At 39.7% G+C, this 18,498-nt stretch overlaps 1 protein-coding gene across 1 annotated transcript in view; it reads left to right on the forward strand.

Annotated features, from left to right (window-relative positions):
• The window catches only part of TMEM184C (transmembrane protein 184C), a 32,955-nt gene continuing 17,240 nt past the window's right edge, over window positions 2,784-18,498 (forward strand). Inside the window, exons 1-4 of the mRNA XM_005691199.3 lie at window positions 2,784-3,487; window positions 11,284-11,414; window positions 11,533-11,569; window positions 12,269-12,474. Coding sequence (XP_005691256.3) covers window positions 3,269-3,487; window positions 11,284-11,414; window positions 11,533-11,569; window positions 12,269-12,474 — 593 coding nt within the window. The 5' untranslated portion in view covers window positions 2,784-3,268. The remainder of the gene's footprint in view (window positions 3,488-11,283; window positions 11,415-11,532; window positions 11,570-12,268; window positions 12,475-18,498) is intronic.

Raw genomic sequence — 18,498 nt, forward strand, 5'->3', positions numbered from 1 at the left:
GTGACTCCAGTTCTGGGAGCCAGAATCAGCTTCTCCACTCGTGGGGCAGGCACCTGGGCTGGCTACCTGGAGGGCTGGGCTCAGCTGTGACTGTCACTCAGCATACCTTCAGGGGACCTTCTGATGTGTATTTGGCTCTTCAGAGCACATCAGCCTCTGGCAGTCAGACTTCTGCATGATGGCTGAGAGTTTGGAAAGCAAGTGTTCCAACAGACAAGGTGAGTGACCTAGCCCCTGAAGTCAAATGGTAACTATGATCACCTTTCACTATACTCTAGTGGTTCAATCAGCCATGCCCCACCTATATATAAGGGAGGGGATAGAGAGTCTATATCTTTATGGGACAAGTAAAGAAATTGCAGCTACATTTTAAAACCATCACAGACATATTTACATAGAGAAATGGGAGGATACAGGCCAAGGGCTTAACAATGTGCACCTCTCAGAACTCCTCAAAGCGAATTTTGTTAACCTATTATTTTAAGTCAGACTAATCCAAACATACCCTCCCTGGATGGCAAAATTTCACCTGCTTATTCTCATATGACACAGTAACATATCAGCAGAAATTCATTTTCTCTATGTACACTGCATCAAGAATGACTAACAGCTTGCTTTTGACCCTAGAACCACCTGCTAGTCATAACCATTTACTTTTCAAACACAATCAAGTTCAGATCCACCCTCAAATTTAGGCTAAATCATATCCAGAAAGAATACAGACAATACCTATACCAAGTTAGGAGAAGAAACTGCCAGCCCACTCCAGTATCCTTGCCTGGAGAATCCCATGGACAGAGGAGCCTGGCGGGCTACAGTGCATGGGGTTGCCAAGAATCGGACATGACTGAGCAACTAAACATAGCAAGTAAAGGAAGGAGATGAGGATCAGGCCAACACTATGGTTGCTGAAATCAGAGGCCATTCCCTGTCTCACTGATTTCATGGGCCAAGAATAATTTCAGAATTAAACTAAATGGGAGCAAATAAAGTTACTAACTTCTTATTTTCCAAAGCAAAAATATTTAGAAAGCAACTATTCTATTACTATCCTCACATGAAAGAAAAATAGAACGAACAATTTCAAAATAAAGCATAATCACTTAGAAAGAATAGATTAAAAACTACATTTTTTTTTTCCTCATTTCTCTGCTGACCTGCAGAAACTTCACTGTGGATGAACCTCAGTTCACATACTGGGGTGGGAAACCACCTGTGCATCTGACATTCCAGTTCCTTCCCTCACTTCCTTGCTTTATTCTAATAGTTCTAGAACTTCTGCTTGCTCCTAGAAATTCAATCTAAAAGACAAATAAGGAAATGATTTATAACACACAACAAGTGCTATAAGCATATGGGGAGCAAGGGGGAAATCAAGGAAAGTTCCACAAATTACGTGAAAAAGATTTGTCCAAGAGAAAGAATGGGGAAGATTACTATGGATGCCAGTGACTGTAGCTGAAAGGCACAGGGATAATTTATGTATCCAAGGCAACCAAACTGTGTACCAAAAAAGTAAGTAGTGATTATACTTGGTTGTAGAGTAAAGGTTACTTTTCTTTTATTTTTCTATTTTCCAAAATTTAACAATGGAGCACGCATTAATTTAATGATCAGAAAATTTAAAAATATGATTTCAATTTTATGTGTCAGCTTAGGAAGAACAAATAAAAGGCCCATTTCCCCTTAAAAAAAGCAGTCTGTATTAAAAGAGGCCAGGTTGTACAAAGGACTGATGACACTAGGGAAGAGGACATTCTGTCAGTGCCTCCGTCAGAATCCTAGGCTGGGTATATTCAATACTGTAGGCCTTCTTGTTCATAGATGGTCATTATCAGAAATTCTCAGGTGGTAGGTATGGACAGATCCAATGCTTGAGTCAGATACTAAGGTTAGAATCCTGGCTCTACCACTAACAAGTTCAACGAGTTCCTCAAACTTTATCCTTAAATACTTGAATCTGTTTTCTCGTCTGTGACATGGAAAACTGCCTACCTTTTAGGAATTTTGCACAGATCAACTGATATAATGTAAGAAAAGCGCTTAGTACAGTGCCTGACCCTCACAAAATAACAGCTACAAGACATATTTGTGTATCAATTGAGAAGTAGATAATTTGTTTGCTCTATTGGTTTAGAAAGGCTTTAAGATCCCACCATTGTTTGCCTCAAAGCTTTGAGCACGTAAAACTTGTCAGTAGTAACGTAAACCTTTTGAAACTTAAATATATGCCAGTTTTTACCAAGTTCCAAATGCGGAAAAGACATTCAGTACTGCTTCTAAAGTTAAGCTATCCCTAGAATGTTCTTTCGGAGGATCCCGAAACAACTAAGTGGCTCCACCCCCAGATTTTAGCAATTGACACAAAACTAGGAGGACGTTTTCCATTTCCTCTTATTCCCCCGGACTCCCCTATCCACTCCCTGGGAGAATCGCAGATCTTTGGGTCAGAGAAAGGTTCAGCTCTAAGGTAATGGCTTCTTACACAGCCTTTCTTAAAGCTGGAATACAGTCAGCAGAACAGTGTAGTAGGAGTTCCTCAAATGTTTTCAAAAGACTTGTACAGCTTGCAGAATCTTCCTGGGCCACTGAGCCAGCCGGGACCAGCTGCACAACTTCCGAAAATTTCGACTTCTTCCACCCTGGTACCTAGGTACGTGCCTAGAAGCCCCGCCCCCGAAAAGTGACCAATCACAGAACTAGAAGTGAGCCGGATGGGGCGGGCCTATCTTGCTCAGTCCTCGAATCACCAACCTCAGACAGCGAGGGCGGAAACGGAAGCCCTGGTTTGGCCTTGGGTTCCGCCTTGGGGGAATGTCCCGAAAGAACAAGTGAAGAAATCCTGAGGCTGGTGGGTTGGCGTTCTCGTCTGTTATCTATCCGCGGAATCATCACTGACGCCTGCAGCCGCCGCAGGGAAGGGACACCACCACCCAAGAAAAGAGCGAGCAGGCCGGCAGCCGCGGGGCAGAAAAGAACTGAGTGCAGGGTCTTTACAGGCTGGTCCCTTTCGGCGCCGCTCCCCTTGAGGCCATGGTGCCGGCGGAGCTCTGGGCAATCCCCAGGTGAGGGCAGCGGCTCTGCCGGGGATTCCGCCGCGGAAGAACTGGGTCGATGCTTTGTGGGGAAGAAAGAATGTTGCCCGCACTGCTCCCCGGTAGCCCCGTGAGCGGCCGCGTTTGTGGCAGCAGCAACACTAAGCACAGCGTGGGCCGAGGAGGCGGTTCAAGCTGCTGGTAGAGTCGCTTGTCGGCTCTTTTTCCGTAATATGCGAGACGAAAAAACAGCCCAAGAACAGGGCTCCGCGTTACCATCTACTTCGAGCTTCTTTTCCTTCCTACTCGGAGCTGATTTATGCAGAAACATGCCTTGCACTTGTACCTGGAGGAACTGGAGACGGTGGATTCGACCTTTAGCGGTGGTTCTCTACCTGTTGTCCATAGTGGTTGCGGTTCCCCTCTGCGTGTGGGAACTACAGAAACTGGAGGTAAGAGGGTCCCGCACCATCAGCCACCTACCCTTTTTTCTACCATCCTGTCCATCTAAGGTAGCCTGTTTTTACCCGGATGCTCCAGGCTTGATAGCCTGAAAAATGTCATGTAACGAACCTATAGCAGAACCGATGTCTGGCTTGTAGTTGTTCATGGTGTTTCAGAGCGTGCTACTGGTGGAGGTAGGACTGAGAAAATAAAATATATTACTATAGCAGCTTCGGAGAGCGCTGTTTTGCAGGCAGTCATCCATTTCCGGAAAGTAGTAACTTTATTACTGAAATCTGATCTGTTCAAATACTGAACTTAATTAGATCTACCTTAAGGACCAGGTGTAGAATTTTATTAGCATTTAACTAGCTTCTTGAGTTGGAGAAGGCAATGGCAACCCACTCCTGTACTCTTGCCTGGAAAATCCCATGGACGGAGGAGCCTGGTAGGCTGCAGTCCATGGGGTCGCTAAGAGTCGGACACGACTGAGCGACTTCACTTTCACTTTTCACTTTGATGCATTGGAGAAGGAAATGGCATCCCACTCCAGTATTCATGCCTCGAGAATCCCAGGGACGGGGGAGCCTGTTGGGCTGCCATCTATGGGGTCGCACAGAGTCGGACACGACTGAAGCGACTTAGCAGCAGCTTCCTGAATTAAAGGATTGAGTTGGTTCGACTTTGTTCTTACTTTGAAGTTGAGCTCTTAGCCAACAAAGTTTTCAGGGAAAATGCCTTGTATGTTTTTTGATGTCATATTCTTATTATGACATCAGGAAAGTACTATAAGCTGAGAGACCCCAAAGTAAATGCTTAGCTAAGCACTTTGTAAAAAAGTTGAGCTTTCAAGTTTGACGTTAATAAAACCCAAGGGACTATTTTTACTTAGAAACAACTGTTTCACAAGAGTTATGACAAAACTACGGCAATTTGAGGCCTTTTGTGTGGAAATATTTTTATATAATTAAACAAATTGTATTCAATATATGTTTGTTTTCTGTATGTTCACTCAGTTTTTTTGTTCACTTGCCCATACTAGCATAGTCCATATAGTTATTTTTAATGTTACTAGAATATTACACTACTTTGAGTATTTCTCATCCGTTAGAAATTTAGGTTATTTCCATAATTTGTCTACCAAACTTCACGTATAGACATCTTAATACTAATAGAGATTCCTTACTTTTAAGTATTTCTCTAGAGTATTTCTTACTCTGAAATATAGGAACTATTTTAAAGATTAATTCTGTGTATCATAACCTAATTTAAGACTTCTCTTAGTTGTTGGTGTCAGTGACAAATAGTAGTCAATCTAAGAAAGAGATGGAAAATTTTATTCAAGACAAACTGAGAATTAGAGCCTGGGAGACAGCCTCTCAGAGAGCTCTGAAGCTCTGTCCTGAAGAGATACAGGGGAAGCTGGTGTATGTGTGATTCTGGCTAAGGAGGCATATGCAGTCAAGTACTCGGTAGAAGATCACTAGTCACAAGGAACAGGTGTGAATTTAGTGGGTTTCTAAGTATGAAAAGGTGCAAGAATCCAGGATAAAAAATTTCTCCTGAAAACAGCCGACTGTCTGAAGGCCAGTTTTGCCAGTTTTCACAGAGTCTGCCCCACCCCCCTCACCCCGAATTCCTTCCAGGGTATATTGTAGGTCAGCGCCCACAGTGGCTAGTGACTTAATTCTCAAACAACTGGACGGGCAGTATTTATTATTTTACAGTCCTTTCCCTTTCGCTCTTAATTTAGACCAAAGTTTGGGAGGCATTTTGCGACCAGTTTGTCCCACGGGACTGGGAATGCTTGTTCTCAGGTCAAATGAGGATTTTCAAGTTAAGCCATTCAATGTACTGTTACTGAACTAAGTCCTGTCAATAGTAACCAAAAGCCTCTGGGCCTCTGTCTTGTGTCCAGGAAATGGTTCCCTCTTGTTGTTTCTTCCCACAAGAAAAAGTTACACTGTTACAGTCATGGATCTTATATAACTGTATATTGGGTCAATCATTTCAAGTGGCTTAATCATTAGTTTTATCGGAGATTCGGACACATTTGGTAGTGCCAGAACCAATAACCATAAACAGGCATGAATGCAAGTAATATAGTTAGTAACATTACTGAGGTTATAAGTTAAGTATTTAAGTTTGAACTTCGTTACAGCCCAACATCTCCCCATGTCTGACCACTCTTCAGCTCCAGTCACCATCTTTAAGGGGAGTGATAACGTTGGCATTGTACATAAAGCTCAGCAATGGACATGAACTTGGGCAAACTTCAGAAGATGGTGAGAGACAGGGAAGCCTGGTGTGCTGCAGTCCACGGGGTCGCGAAGAGTCAGACACGACTTGGCCACTGAACAAGTACAATAAAGCTCACCAGAGATGTCTGCACTTACAAGTCAGGTGCTGGGTCATCATGACCCCTTTCAGAATCGAGAAAGGAATGCTGTCTTCTAAGTAGAGGCCGGAAGGAGGGAAAGTGATCTTTATGTTTGAGCAAGTACTGCTGCCGCTGGAGAGGTCTGGCTAACACGGTGCAGACCCACATTGCACCCCAGGCGGCGGGGGGAGGGGGGGACGCCAGAAGGCAGAGAAAAAGTTCTGTGTGAAAGTGTTCCTTGTTTTGCCTTAAAGTGCAAATTTTTATTTCATCATTGATGTCAACTCTACTTTTTCTGTACCAGCTTTGAAGGAATATTTTAATCTACAATCTCCACTGCTAACACCCTGAGCCAGATTCTCCTCCTGAACTGCCTGGACTATCCTGAGCACACCAGCCAAACTATCTAGTGAAAACATAAGTCACGCTGTGTGTGTCCTCGTGAAGTTTTCCAGTCACTGCTAGTCCCGGATTAAAACCCATTATGTCCTTGACTATGGCGCCAAGCCCCAGCGTGATCTGAACCCACCCCCACCCCATCTCATCTAACTTTCTCTCCTTAGTTCCTGAGCCTCCTCCGTACTTGCTTTGCTCAAACATGTAGGGCATGCTCCCTCCTTAGGGCCTTGGCATGTCATAATATGCCTTTCCCTAGATGGTATTTTTGTTCCTTTGTGTCCTTCAGGTTTTTACTTAAGTGTCACCCAGCTCCCCTGTTTAAAAATAACAAGCTTCTTTTCCTCAACTCTTCATATCCTCTTCCCTTCTTTATATTTCTTAGGACTCACCAGCATCTAACACGATTTATGGTTTACTTGTTTTCTCCTTTTGCCCAAATGTCTGATACTTAATAACTGATTGTTTGAGCCCCAGTGCTGCTGTATTCTGTATAGTTAGAGAGAGAAACATGGCTCCTGCTTTCCTGGAACTTAGTGATAGAGGCAAACACAACCAACACAAACAGATCAATAAATGATGTGAAGTGCTATGAGGAAATTTTAAAAGATCTAAAAAGTGAACAAGTGGGGCAGCATTGTTGCACACCTTCCAAAAACAACTCTACCGGCCTGTGGAAAATTAAGTGGAAGTGGAAAAAAGTTAGAAAGCTCTTGAAGATGTTTTAGAGGTAGTGGGTGCCCAGGCTATGATGACTTACGGCCCAAGTCAGGATAGCAGAAATAGAGATGGAAAAGTGAATTTTAAGCATCATGGAAATTGAAGAAACAGAGCTTGACAGGGGATGTGATTGGGGAAGAGAGGCAGTGAGAGAAAGGGGGACGTCAAGAACCACTCTGAGGTTTCAGTCTTGAACAACAAGGTAAATGGTGATGCCAGTTCCCAAGATGGAAACTCAGACTTGAGAGCACTTGAGTTCTGCTTGGGACACGTAGTTCAAGCTATTTGAGAGACATTCACATGGGCTCGTCAGATCTGCATGTGCGAAGCTGTTTCAGTCGTGTCTGACTCTGTGCGACCCCGTGGGCTGCAGCCTGCCAGGCTCCTCTGTCTGTGGGGGTTCTCCAGGCAAGAATTCTGGAGTGGGTTGCCGTGCCCTCCTCCAGAAGGACAAAACAGTGAGAAGTCTGGTGCTGCTGCGCTGTCCATTGGTCTTCACAAGTAAGGGGATCCTTTGTGAGCCTCATCCTGGTTTCGACGGAAGTGTCGGTGGTGGTGGTGGTTTAGCTGCTAAGTTGTGTCCAACTCTTGCGATCCCCATGGACTGTAGCCTGCCAGCCTCCTCTGTCCATGGGTTTCTCCAGGCAAGAATACTGGAGTGCGTTGACACCTCCTTCTCAGGGGATCTTCCCGACCCAGAGATAGAACCTGGTCTCTTGCATTGCAGGCAGATTCTTTACCGACTGAGCTATGAGGGAAACCCTGGAGGCATCCGGGCAAAAGCTAAAAATAAGTGTGGAGTGAAGAAGTGGTATCAGTATATGAAGACAGGTTTTTGTTCATTTTGTTTGTTTTGAGTATTTTTTTACTCAGGGGAATGAATGGCACAGTAGATGGAAAGGAGTGTGGATTAAGGGACAGGCTACTACTGTCCATGGGGCCGCAAAGAGGCGGACACGACTGAGCGACTTCACTTTCACTTTCCCCTGCCATTGTGTTTTGTTGTTAAAATGTTAGAAACACTAACTACAGCATGTCCCTAAGATAAGGTGTAATTTTCTTTAATCTTCTTTAAAGCCCTGAAACAGGAATTAGCCCCATTTTACAGATGGGAAAACTGAGACTCATAAGTGGATAAAGTGACACCGTGCTAAGTACTTATTGATCACTCATTCTCATTATTTACTGGATGAGTTTATGTCTTTAAAATGCTTCACACTGTCCCCAGCACATAGTAGGAACTCAGTAAGCCCCGAATTACCACTGTTGTTTTAAAAATAGCACTGTTGTTATTGCTGTTTATTTGATATTTATTTGCTGTTGTTATTGTTATAGTGGGGCAGCAGTGTGATAGCGTTTTTGGATAGCATTTTCATTGGGATTAGGTTCACAACTGAGCACATAAAGCAAAGTTATTTGCATCTGATTAAGCACTGGAAAAAGTAGTTGACATGTTTCGAGCCAGTATTGTATGAAAAAAAAATACTTACCTTTTAAACATTATAGTCAAAATGCTCACGCTGTGAGAAGTCAGTGGGGATTGAGGTGGTAGAAAACTGGGGGTTCGGCTAGCCTGTCCCATGCCCATGAGGAATACACTCAGGACTGGAGCGGCCAGGCCACTCTCTGCCGCCATCTGTGGCACTCTTGCTGGGCTGAGCGTGTATTAACATATATAAAGGTCATGCAAGGAACATGCCCCCGGGACACCGCACTGCCCTGCTAGTCTTGTGTCGCGAGTAGCCACTCTCTGGCAGTGCTCCCTGCTTCTCCCTGAGAAGTGAGCCCAGAAAACACCCTCCTGTGTCCCTCTTCTCTCTGCTCCGAAGGCCGCTGGCTGAGGGACAGCTGACTCACTGCTGGATGCTGGTCTTATAATGGTTTTTTCTTTCCTCTCTGCTTTCTTCAAATTACCTTAGGAAAAAAATCTACACTACTTGTCTCCTTTTTTCTGAGCCCAAAAGTGGCTGATAGTTTAATATTATTAATTACATCCTTCTACCAGTGTCTCAAGTGTGAATAATTTATTTAGAGAGAAATGTAAATTAAATGTAATAATCATTAATAATTTGTGCAGATACCTAGAGTAAGATCTTATTTTATAATATTACTTTAGTAGAACATATATCATTTTGTTACATTTTATTATAACATTACATAAACATGTATACACATACGATAGGTTCAGTTTCTTAGGCATACAGCTTTTTAAATAGCTCAAGAACCAAAACAGTTCTAAGACCAGTGATTCAAATTCGTAGCATTAATGTGGATGCATGATGCTTTTCTAAACCGAAATTACCACTTGCAGTGTAAAACTAGTACTAACTCTCCCATGCAAGATTTCTAAAGTTTGGAATCACCATACTGAAATGAGTCAGTTCTCCAGTTACTTGTTTTATGATCATTTGAAGAAGAACTTTCTTCTTTACAGCACACTGAGGATGCTTGGCTTTCTTTAGTCATGAGCACATCAGTTTTCTCTCAAGTCTGCCACCAAGTCCTACCTTTTAGCACTAAAGCAGTCATGAAAACAAATGTAGGCGTTAAAAGTACTTGGCAATACTGTTCTTAATGATCACCTTATAATAAAGAAAATCTAGGGTATATTACTATTATTGCCATCATTAAAATGAGTGGTTGTTTAATTGCTAAGTCATAGCCAACTCTTTTGTGACCCCATGGACTGTGTAGCTCTCCAGTCCCCTCTGTCCTTGGGATTTCCCAGGCAAGAATACTGGAGTGAGTTGCCATTTCCTTCTCCAGGGTGTCTCCTTGACTCAGGGATCGAACACGAGTCTCCTGCATTGGCAGGCAGCTTCTTTACCACTGAGCCACAGGGAAGCCCAGTACTGAATTTTAAATGAAATTGAGCCAAGCAAAAATCTCTGGAACATTATTGCTCAGACATTCTTTTTAGAATCTGCACCTCTGCATATTCACTTTTGACTTACTGCTTTATTAATTTCCAGCATTCAGCAAGACTTTTTAATCTGCTTTTCAAGTTTTCCATACAGTTGAATGTAGAAATTCATTGTTATAAAAATACATTTGTTCTCTATACTTTTCTACCTCTGTAATCTTTGACTCTTGATGAAAAAAAAATCTTGTTCTAAACAGCAAAAGATAGAAGTTGTGGACTTCAGTTCTATTTTCATTAACTGCTCAAACTCCTCAAATACTAAAAATAAATTCCCAGCTTTTTTGCTTTAAAAAGCTAGCATTTGCTTTTTTTTTTTTAGTTAAAAGGATTCACATTCAGGAGTACAAGGAATAAAATTTATTCTGGAGGGCTCCTCAGATAGAACAGGGGTTCAAATAAAATTTTTTTTTTTTTACCAGAAAATGAGGGGATTACTTTAGCTCTGCCTTAGGATGAAGCAGTTCAGATTATATTTTTAGACACTGAGCTTTTAAAGGAAAAAGATATTGATCAGATATTGACCTTAAAAAGAAATTAGATCTTTTGAAAATGTCTTGTCCTGAGCTGATAATATTGTGTATAAGAGACATGCACGTGTGCTTGGTCGTGTCCAGCTCTGCGACCCCATGAACTGTAGCCTGCCAGGCTCCTCTGTCCATGGAATTTTCCAAGCAAGAATACTGGAGTGGGTTGCCATTTCCTCCTCCAGGGGATTCTCCCTATTCAGGCATCAAGCCTGCATATCATGCACCTCCTGTATTGGCAGGCAGATTCTTTACCACTGCACCACGTGGGAAGCCCTGTGTGCTCTTACAGGGGCAATCTGTGTTAGCATGGGTCCTCTGGACGGGTCACTTGGACACTGGCAGTGCCTTAGCCAATGGGAGGATTAAAAGACATGATGCATGTAAAGAACTTAGCAAGGTTATCAGGCAAACAGCACTCAATAAGTGTTCTGTTCATATTTTGAGTAACAGTAAAATTTGCAGAAAACTTTGGTAAATTTTATCCCAACATAAAAGCAGAGGAATAAACCAGAAGAGTTTTAGATTTGACTTCTAGAAAATTCTAAAATTTCTGTACATCCTTAATCAGAAAAATATAAAAGACCAATAACAGTCTGAGGGAAATGACGTGGGATTAGTATGCTTAATCTATGCAGTGCTGTATAACTAAAGACCATATGAGGAAAAATCCACCCCCTCTTTCCATAAAAGCACAAATAGGCTGTTATTGAAGAAGAAATAAAAATACCCACTAGTTATTTGGAAAATACTGAGCCTCAGTAATAAATAAATTAAAATTTTAAAAAATACAGAAATCATGTTTACCTGTTTAGCTTTAATATCAGAGAATTATACTAATATGTTCTTTGCTTCCTAAAGGTTGGAATACACACCAAGGCTTGGTTTATTGCTGGGATCTTTTTGCTGTTGACTATACCTATCTCGCTTTGGGTGATACTGCAACACTTAGTGCATTATACACAACCTGAACTCCAGAAACCCATAATCAGGTGAGTCCTTACATGTTGGTTCTACTAGTGTTGTATTGGCTAATCTCATAAAATGTAAGTTAAAATTTTTTTAATCATGTAAAATGTTTTAAATTTATGTTTTTTGCTTTCTAAATAGGATTCTTTGGATGGTACCCATATACAGTTTGGATAGTGTAAGTATGCTTCATTTTAACTCATTAACTAAAAACTTGTTTTGTGATACTAACTATAATTAACATAATAAAAGTAATGTTATTTGGCAGTAAGGAGTTAGGTTAATAAGTGTTTTTAATGTTAAGGAAGAAGATATAAAGTATAACCATAGAAAAGGCAGATGTTTTAAAATTTCAAATGAGTTGTTCTTATTCCTCTAAAGATTGTAATACTTAAAATTACCTTATCATCCTTTTTATTTATTACAATATTTATTTGGACCAAAACAGAAATCTTCCCCAGTGGATCCTAGTATATGTAATTGTTACAAATAACTGCTTTAATATGATTAAATATAAAGAAAATGTCTTTAACATCATTTTTCTATGGTCATGTCAAGAAGTTTTGGATTATATTTATATTGAAGAACTCAAGTACATAATATAACTTTTCTCTTCATATTCATTGTTTACCCCCCAACACAAATGTTTTTGTTTACCAGTATGCAAGATGTTTATTGCTTTTAAAATTTCATTTCACTGATTACCTGGTAGCCCTCATAACGATAAAATTTAGTAAGTTTGATACAGGTATGTGACAAGACAACTGAAGTTTTAAAATAGGCCTATTGCGAGTGCCGTGAATTGCAGTAGTAATTCCTTTTATTGTTTTTAACATCTGTTAAAACAACTGTTTTTAACATCTGTGCTTCTTCATAGTGGATAGCTTTGAAATATCCCAGCATTGCAATATATGTGGATACCTGCAGAGAATGTTATGAAGCTTATGTCATTTACAACTTCATGGGATTCCTTACCAATTATCTAACTAACCGCTATCCGAATCTGGTATTAATCATTGAAGCCAAAGATCAGCAGAAACATTTCCCTCCTTTGTGTTGCTGTCCACCATGGACTATGGGAGAGTAAGTATGTTTGGTTTTAATTCTTTAAGTTTGGTTTTACTTAAACAGATGTAAGTGTCATTTCTCTGCAGTGTGTTAAGTGCTATATGTAGGACAAAAAGTATAACACAGAGTCCCTACCCTCATGTAGTTCATAGTCAAGTTTGAATACTTAAAAAACACGTTTTTATAATCCACACATAAGAGTTAGTTTCTTTTACATTATTTACCCTAAATAGAAAACTGGTAAAGTTGTAGGGGGAGGGGGAACCTTAGAAATCTTTTAATCAACATTCTTTTATGATTGGAAACCAGAATCTGCAGAGATTAACTTCCTCAAATCACATAGCAAGTTAAAGGCAAAATCGGATCTAAGACTTGAGAAGATAGTCTAGGTGGGGAAACAGCATTGGGCATGAAATAAGAGCAACAAATAGCAGTGTTTATTCTAGTTATATGTAAGTTAGTTGGCCTTGTTATTCATTCATGTAGGACAGAAAGGAAATAAAGCCTGCAAAGTTATGTTGAACCTAAGATTTCATTTACTCTATGAATGAACCACTGGATGTTTTTCAGCAGGAAACATTTGAAGACTGGCATTTTAGAAAGATTAATTTTAAAATACTATGCAGGATTCATTAGGAGAAGAGTCCAGAAGGGGAAATAAATTATGTTATTAGAATAGTTTGTTTGTGAGATAAGCTGAAAAAGAGGGGTGTGGAATTGAAATAGAAAGGAAAGATAATAAGAGAATCCAGTGGAGAATCAACAAGACTTGATTGCTGATAGATGGGGATGTAGATGGGTGGAATGACTTGGAGGATCAGTGTAGACATACACCCTAGGGTTAGCTACATTGCCTTTCATGCAATACAGAACCACTTAGATGACATCGGCACCAAACGAGTCTCTTCTTAACACCCTTGCAGTAACAGGGAGCTGCCTGGCTATTTGAAATAATAAATTCATGAGATGTTTATTTGACAAATACGTATTGAACACCTAGTATGTGCTAGTAGATAGGTATATCATAATACATGTAACAGATGTAGAACTCATGGAACTTACAGCTTGGTTAGGAATTAAATGAAGACACAAATATATAGTTAGTTACTTCAGGAAACACTATGAAGGAAAAACAACTGGAGCCTATGAAAGAGGATAGTGAGAATAACGGTTGGGGGGTGGAAGGATGTTGTACTCAACTCCAAGTACAATAAGAACAAACAGGGATTTATGACCAAAGAGATTGGGGTGGTTACTGGGTGGAAAATTACTGAGAGGAGACATCAGGGTAGGGGAATTCTCTCTAAACTGCCCTAAAAAGAATGTTACTTAAGGCAGACCAAGAAGACATCAAGAGTGACGGAAGAGGAGCTGGATTTGATACCAAGGGTAATCAGATATTGGGGGGTAGGATGAGATGATGGAGGGGCAGTGGTAATAAGTGTCTTAGCAGGATTTTTTGCTTAGACTGGTTTCCCAGGCCAAGGACAGGGCCTAGCTGATGCCTAGTTGAAAAGAAGGCTAAGAGGAACCCCGTCTAAAGTTTGGTCCAGGAGAGAGATTGTCAAGTGAGAAGCCAATATAGGATGTTAAGCAAAGGGCTGATACCCAAGATTCTTTTTCAGAGATTACTGTACTCTTTGTGTACTGAGCTGGAAGTGGGCAGAGATGCAAGACATTGCAGTGGTCTGGTAAATATGATGGTGGTGGAAGTGGCAGTGGCAGCTTGGCTTTGATCAGGACTCCTCTGTTAATACAGAACCTGAGATGCGGTCCTAGCTGCCACTTCAGGCTGGCTCATCCCAGTTAGTAGGTGGTCAGCTAAAACCCAGAACCTTTTTGAAGATTTCAAGGCTGTAGACCAAAATTTCCCTTTTCTGTGCTTGTGCAATTTATTTGTTCCTAACTACACAAGTAGTTACATTTATTCTTGTTTACATTTTTCTAAGCATCACTTTTATTCAGGGATAATTTTACATCAGATTTTTAATTTTGATATTTAATCACATTTTCTCTTTTTAAAAAACTGTGTTAAAAGTTCCTGAGACTCTTGAGATCTAACAGCTACTACCTGAATGGTATCAGCAGTGCATCCGTAACTATAAACGAGGTTTTCTTTCCTTTGAAGACTTTGAACCTTGCCAAAGCCATGCAGTTTGGGGATATGGCTTTAGTGACATAAACCCCTCATTCTCTGTACATACATGCAGCTTAGGTTACCAGTCTCCTCCTGTTGGATTGCTGGTGTTACATGTCTGATCATTAATCAGCCTGTTGCTGTTGAGGATAACTCAGTGTGATGCTTTGGTTTTAAGCATTAGACTGAATTTAAGATGCAAGTTTCCAGTCTTTAGATGTAAAACTGCATCTGCTTTTAGACTGATTTATGTGACATATGCAGTGAGCACAGTGAGTTTTCTTTTAATGAATGTTAGATTTTATATATGTGAGTTTATGAGAGGAGGGGAACATTTCACCTAGTGAGTTAATGCTGTTAGGAAACAAATGTTTTCATGAAACAGTACTAACTCTTGCTGTGTATTCCCTTCCACCCTCTTGTTTTTAAAACTGAGTCATAGCCCACCATGTTGAATTTACCACGCTTTGAGAAAATTCGCTGTAGGGTGTATACCTTGGAGTGGATATGCTGCATCTTTGGCTTTTGTGTGATTTTGTGATAAATTATTTGCTGAAGTGACAGTACCAAGTTACTCTCCCATTACCAGTAGAAAAGATTTTATAATTACCAGCACTTCTTTATGTTTGCCTGTCAAGAGGTCATCAAGGTTTTTACTGATTAGTAGTGAGATTAAAGAAGTTTTCATATGTTTATCAGCCATTTCTGTTTTGCTTCTGAGAAGTGATTATTTCTGTTCCTCATGTTTTAATGGGTTGTTTATCCATAAGGGATCTTTATAGATTAAGATACTGATTATTTAATGCATGTTAAAAATACCATTTTCTAGTTTTTGGCATGTTTTGGCACTTTTTTGAGGATGTTTATATTGTTGAATATATCAGTCTTATTTCAGGCACTTTTCGTCTGGTTCAAAAAATTCTTCCTGACCCCAACATTATTAAAACAACTCTCCTGTGCTTTTCTTCTAAACATTTTACTTTTCCATTAAGACTTATAAACATATATTGATTTCTTTTTCATATGTTATATGAAGTAGGAATGCAGTTTCACTTTATTCGACTGACTTGCTATCCTAGCACCATTCTCTCTCCTGCCTCACTGGTCTATGTTGCCATCTCTGTCATATAAAAGTTCCATATATGTGGGTCTATTTGTGATCTTCCCTTTTTCTGTTTTATTGATTAATTTTTCTATCCCTGGACCATTTCCATACATTGACTATTATATGTTATTAATAAGTCTTAAATGGGCTGTTCTTAACTTGGTGCTTTTATGTATAAATTTCTGATTCAGCTTGTCGGGTTACTTGAAAAACCTTATTGGGACTTCTTGATTGGAATTGAATTCAGTCTTCAATTTATTGACATCTTTATGGTTATTTGAATCTTCTTATCTATGAATATGGTCTACTTTCTGCTTACCTAGCTCTTCATTTATCTTTCAGTAAAGTATAATTTTCTCATAAAAGTCTTGTACATCTTTTTGACTTTTTAAATGTCTTATATTTTATTTCTATTGTAAATGACATTTTTTAAAAATTAGTTTAATTACTACCAGTGTATAGAAAGGCTATTGGTTTTTGCATATGGAGCCTATATCCAAAAATCTTGTTAATTTTTCTTATTCTGTAGATCTTAAATTCTCTGTGTAACCAGTCACCTTCAAAAGGATTTGTTTCTAGTTTTTATACATGTTTCTCTTCTCACTGTGCTGAGTACCTATAGACTTTCTTGTATCATTCCTGGTTTTAAAGGGAATTCTTATAAAATCTCACATTTGAATATAATGTTTCTAAAGATGTTTTGTAGGCATCCTTTATTAGCTTAAATAAACTCTTTTTTTATCCCTAGTTAAGAGTTTTTAATCATACCTAGGTACTGAATATCATCAAATACTTTTTCTATCCCTGTTGAGCTGATCATAATTTTTTGCTTTTGACCTGTTAATATAGTGAATTAGACTCATGACTTTTCTAACATTATAATCCACTTGCATTTGAAAGAACAAATTTTAAGTGGTTATGGTGTATCATCAACTTTTCTACATTATAAAAGTTTTGGATTGCTAATATTTTGCTTAGAATATTTACATCTTTGTTCATGAACAAAATGAAGTTATGATTTCCCTTTCTTATACTGTCACTGTCCTCATGTCCAAGTTTTACTGCCTACACAAGAGTTACTGCCTTTATTTACATATTACAGGAAGAGATGGGGTATTATATACCTTGAAAGATTTGCCCTGGACTTTTCTTTCTGGGAGGACAAGTATAGAACTATTTAGGCTTCCTGTTGTTTCTAGAACAAAAATTTTCTCAACTACACCATTTAGGAATTAGGCAGACTAAATAAAGTTTTTAAATGTATGGACATATGTTTGAACATAGACTTCATTTTAAAGCAAATGAACATGATCTTGGTTCATGTCCAAGGCAAACCATTCAATATAATAATAATTCAAGTCTATGCCCCTACCACCAATTCCGAAGAAGCTGATCAATTGATCAGTTGAGAAGTTGATCAGTTCTATGAAGACCTAGAAGACCTCCTAGAACGCACACCAAAAACAGATGTTCTACTCATCGTTGGGGATTGAAATGCAAAAGTAGGAAGTCAAGAGATACCTGGAGTAATAGGCAAGTTTGGCCTTGGAGAACAAAATGAAGCAGGGCAAAGGCCAACTGAATTCTGCCAAGAGAATGTACTGGCCATAGCAAACACTTTTTCAACAACACAAGAGACGATTTACAAAGACATCACCAGATGGTCAATACTGCAATCAAATTGATTACATTCCTTGTGGCCGAAGATGGAGAGGCTGTATACAGTAAGCAAACTGGAGCTGACTGTAGTTCAGATCATCCGCTTCTCATAGCAAACTTCAGGCTTAAACTAAAGAAAGTGGGGAAAACCACTAGGCCAACCAGGTATGACTTAAATCCCCTATGAATATGTAGTAGAGGTTATGAATAGATTCAAGAGATTAGAAATGTACAAAAAATGTACAAAAAAATCTTAATATACTGGATTAATAGGATGGTGTGGTCAGTCACCCAGAGCCAGACATTCTGGAGAGTGAAATCAAGTGTGCAAAAGGAAGCACTGCTTTTATTTTATTTTAATATAAATTTATTTATTTTAATTGGAGGCTAATTACTTTACAATATTGTATTGCTTTTGCCATGCATTGACATGAATCCACCACAGGTGTACATCTGTTCCCCATCCTGAACCTCCCTCCCACTTCCCTCCCCGTATCATCCCTCTGGGTCATCCCAGTGCACCAGCCCCGAGCATCCTGTATCATGCATGGAACCTGGACTGGTGATTCGTTTCACATATGACAATATACATGTTTCAATGCCATTCTCCCAAATCATCCCACCCTCTTCCTCTCCCACAGAGTCCAAAAGACTGTTCTATACATCTGTGTCTCTTTTGCTGTCTTGCATACAGGGCTATCATTATCATCTTTCTAAATTCCATATATATGCATTAATATACCGTATTGGTGTTTTTCTTTCTGGCTTATTTCACTCTGTATAATAGGCTCCAGTTTCATCCACCTCATTAGAACTGATTCAAATGTATTCTTTTTAATGGCTGAGTAATATTTCATTGTGCATATGTACCACAGCTTTCTTATCCATTCATCTGCTGATGGACATCTAGGTTGCTTCCATATCCTAGCTATTATAAACAGTGCTGCAATGAACATTGGGGTACACTTGTCTCTTTCAGTTCTGGTTTCCTTGGTGTGTATGCCCAGCAGTGGGATTGCTGGGTCATATGGCAGTTCTATTTCCAGTTTTTTCAGGAATCTCCACACTGTTCTCCATAGTGGCTGTACTAGTTTGCATTCCCACCAACAGTGTAAGAGGATTCCCTTTTCTCCACACC

This window comes from Capra hircus, chromosome 17, assembly GCF_001704415.2.
Source record: "Capra hircus breed San Clemente chromosome 17, ASM170441v1, whole genome shotgun sequence".
In the NCBI taxonomy this organism is placed as follows: domain Eukaryota; kingdom Metazoa; phylum Chordata; class Mammalia; order Artiodactyla; family Bovidae; genus Capra; species Capra hircus.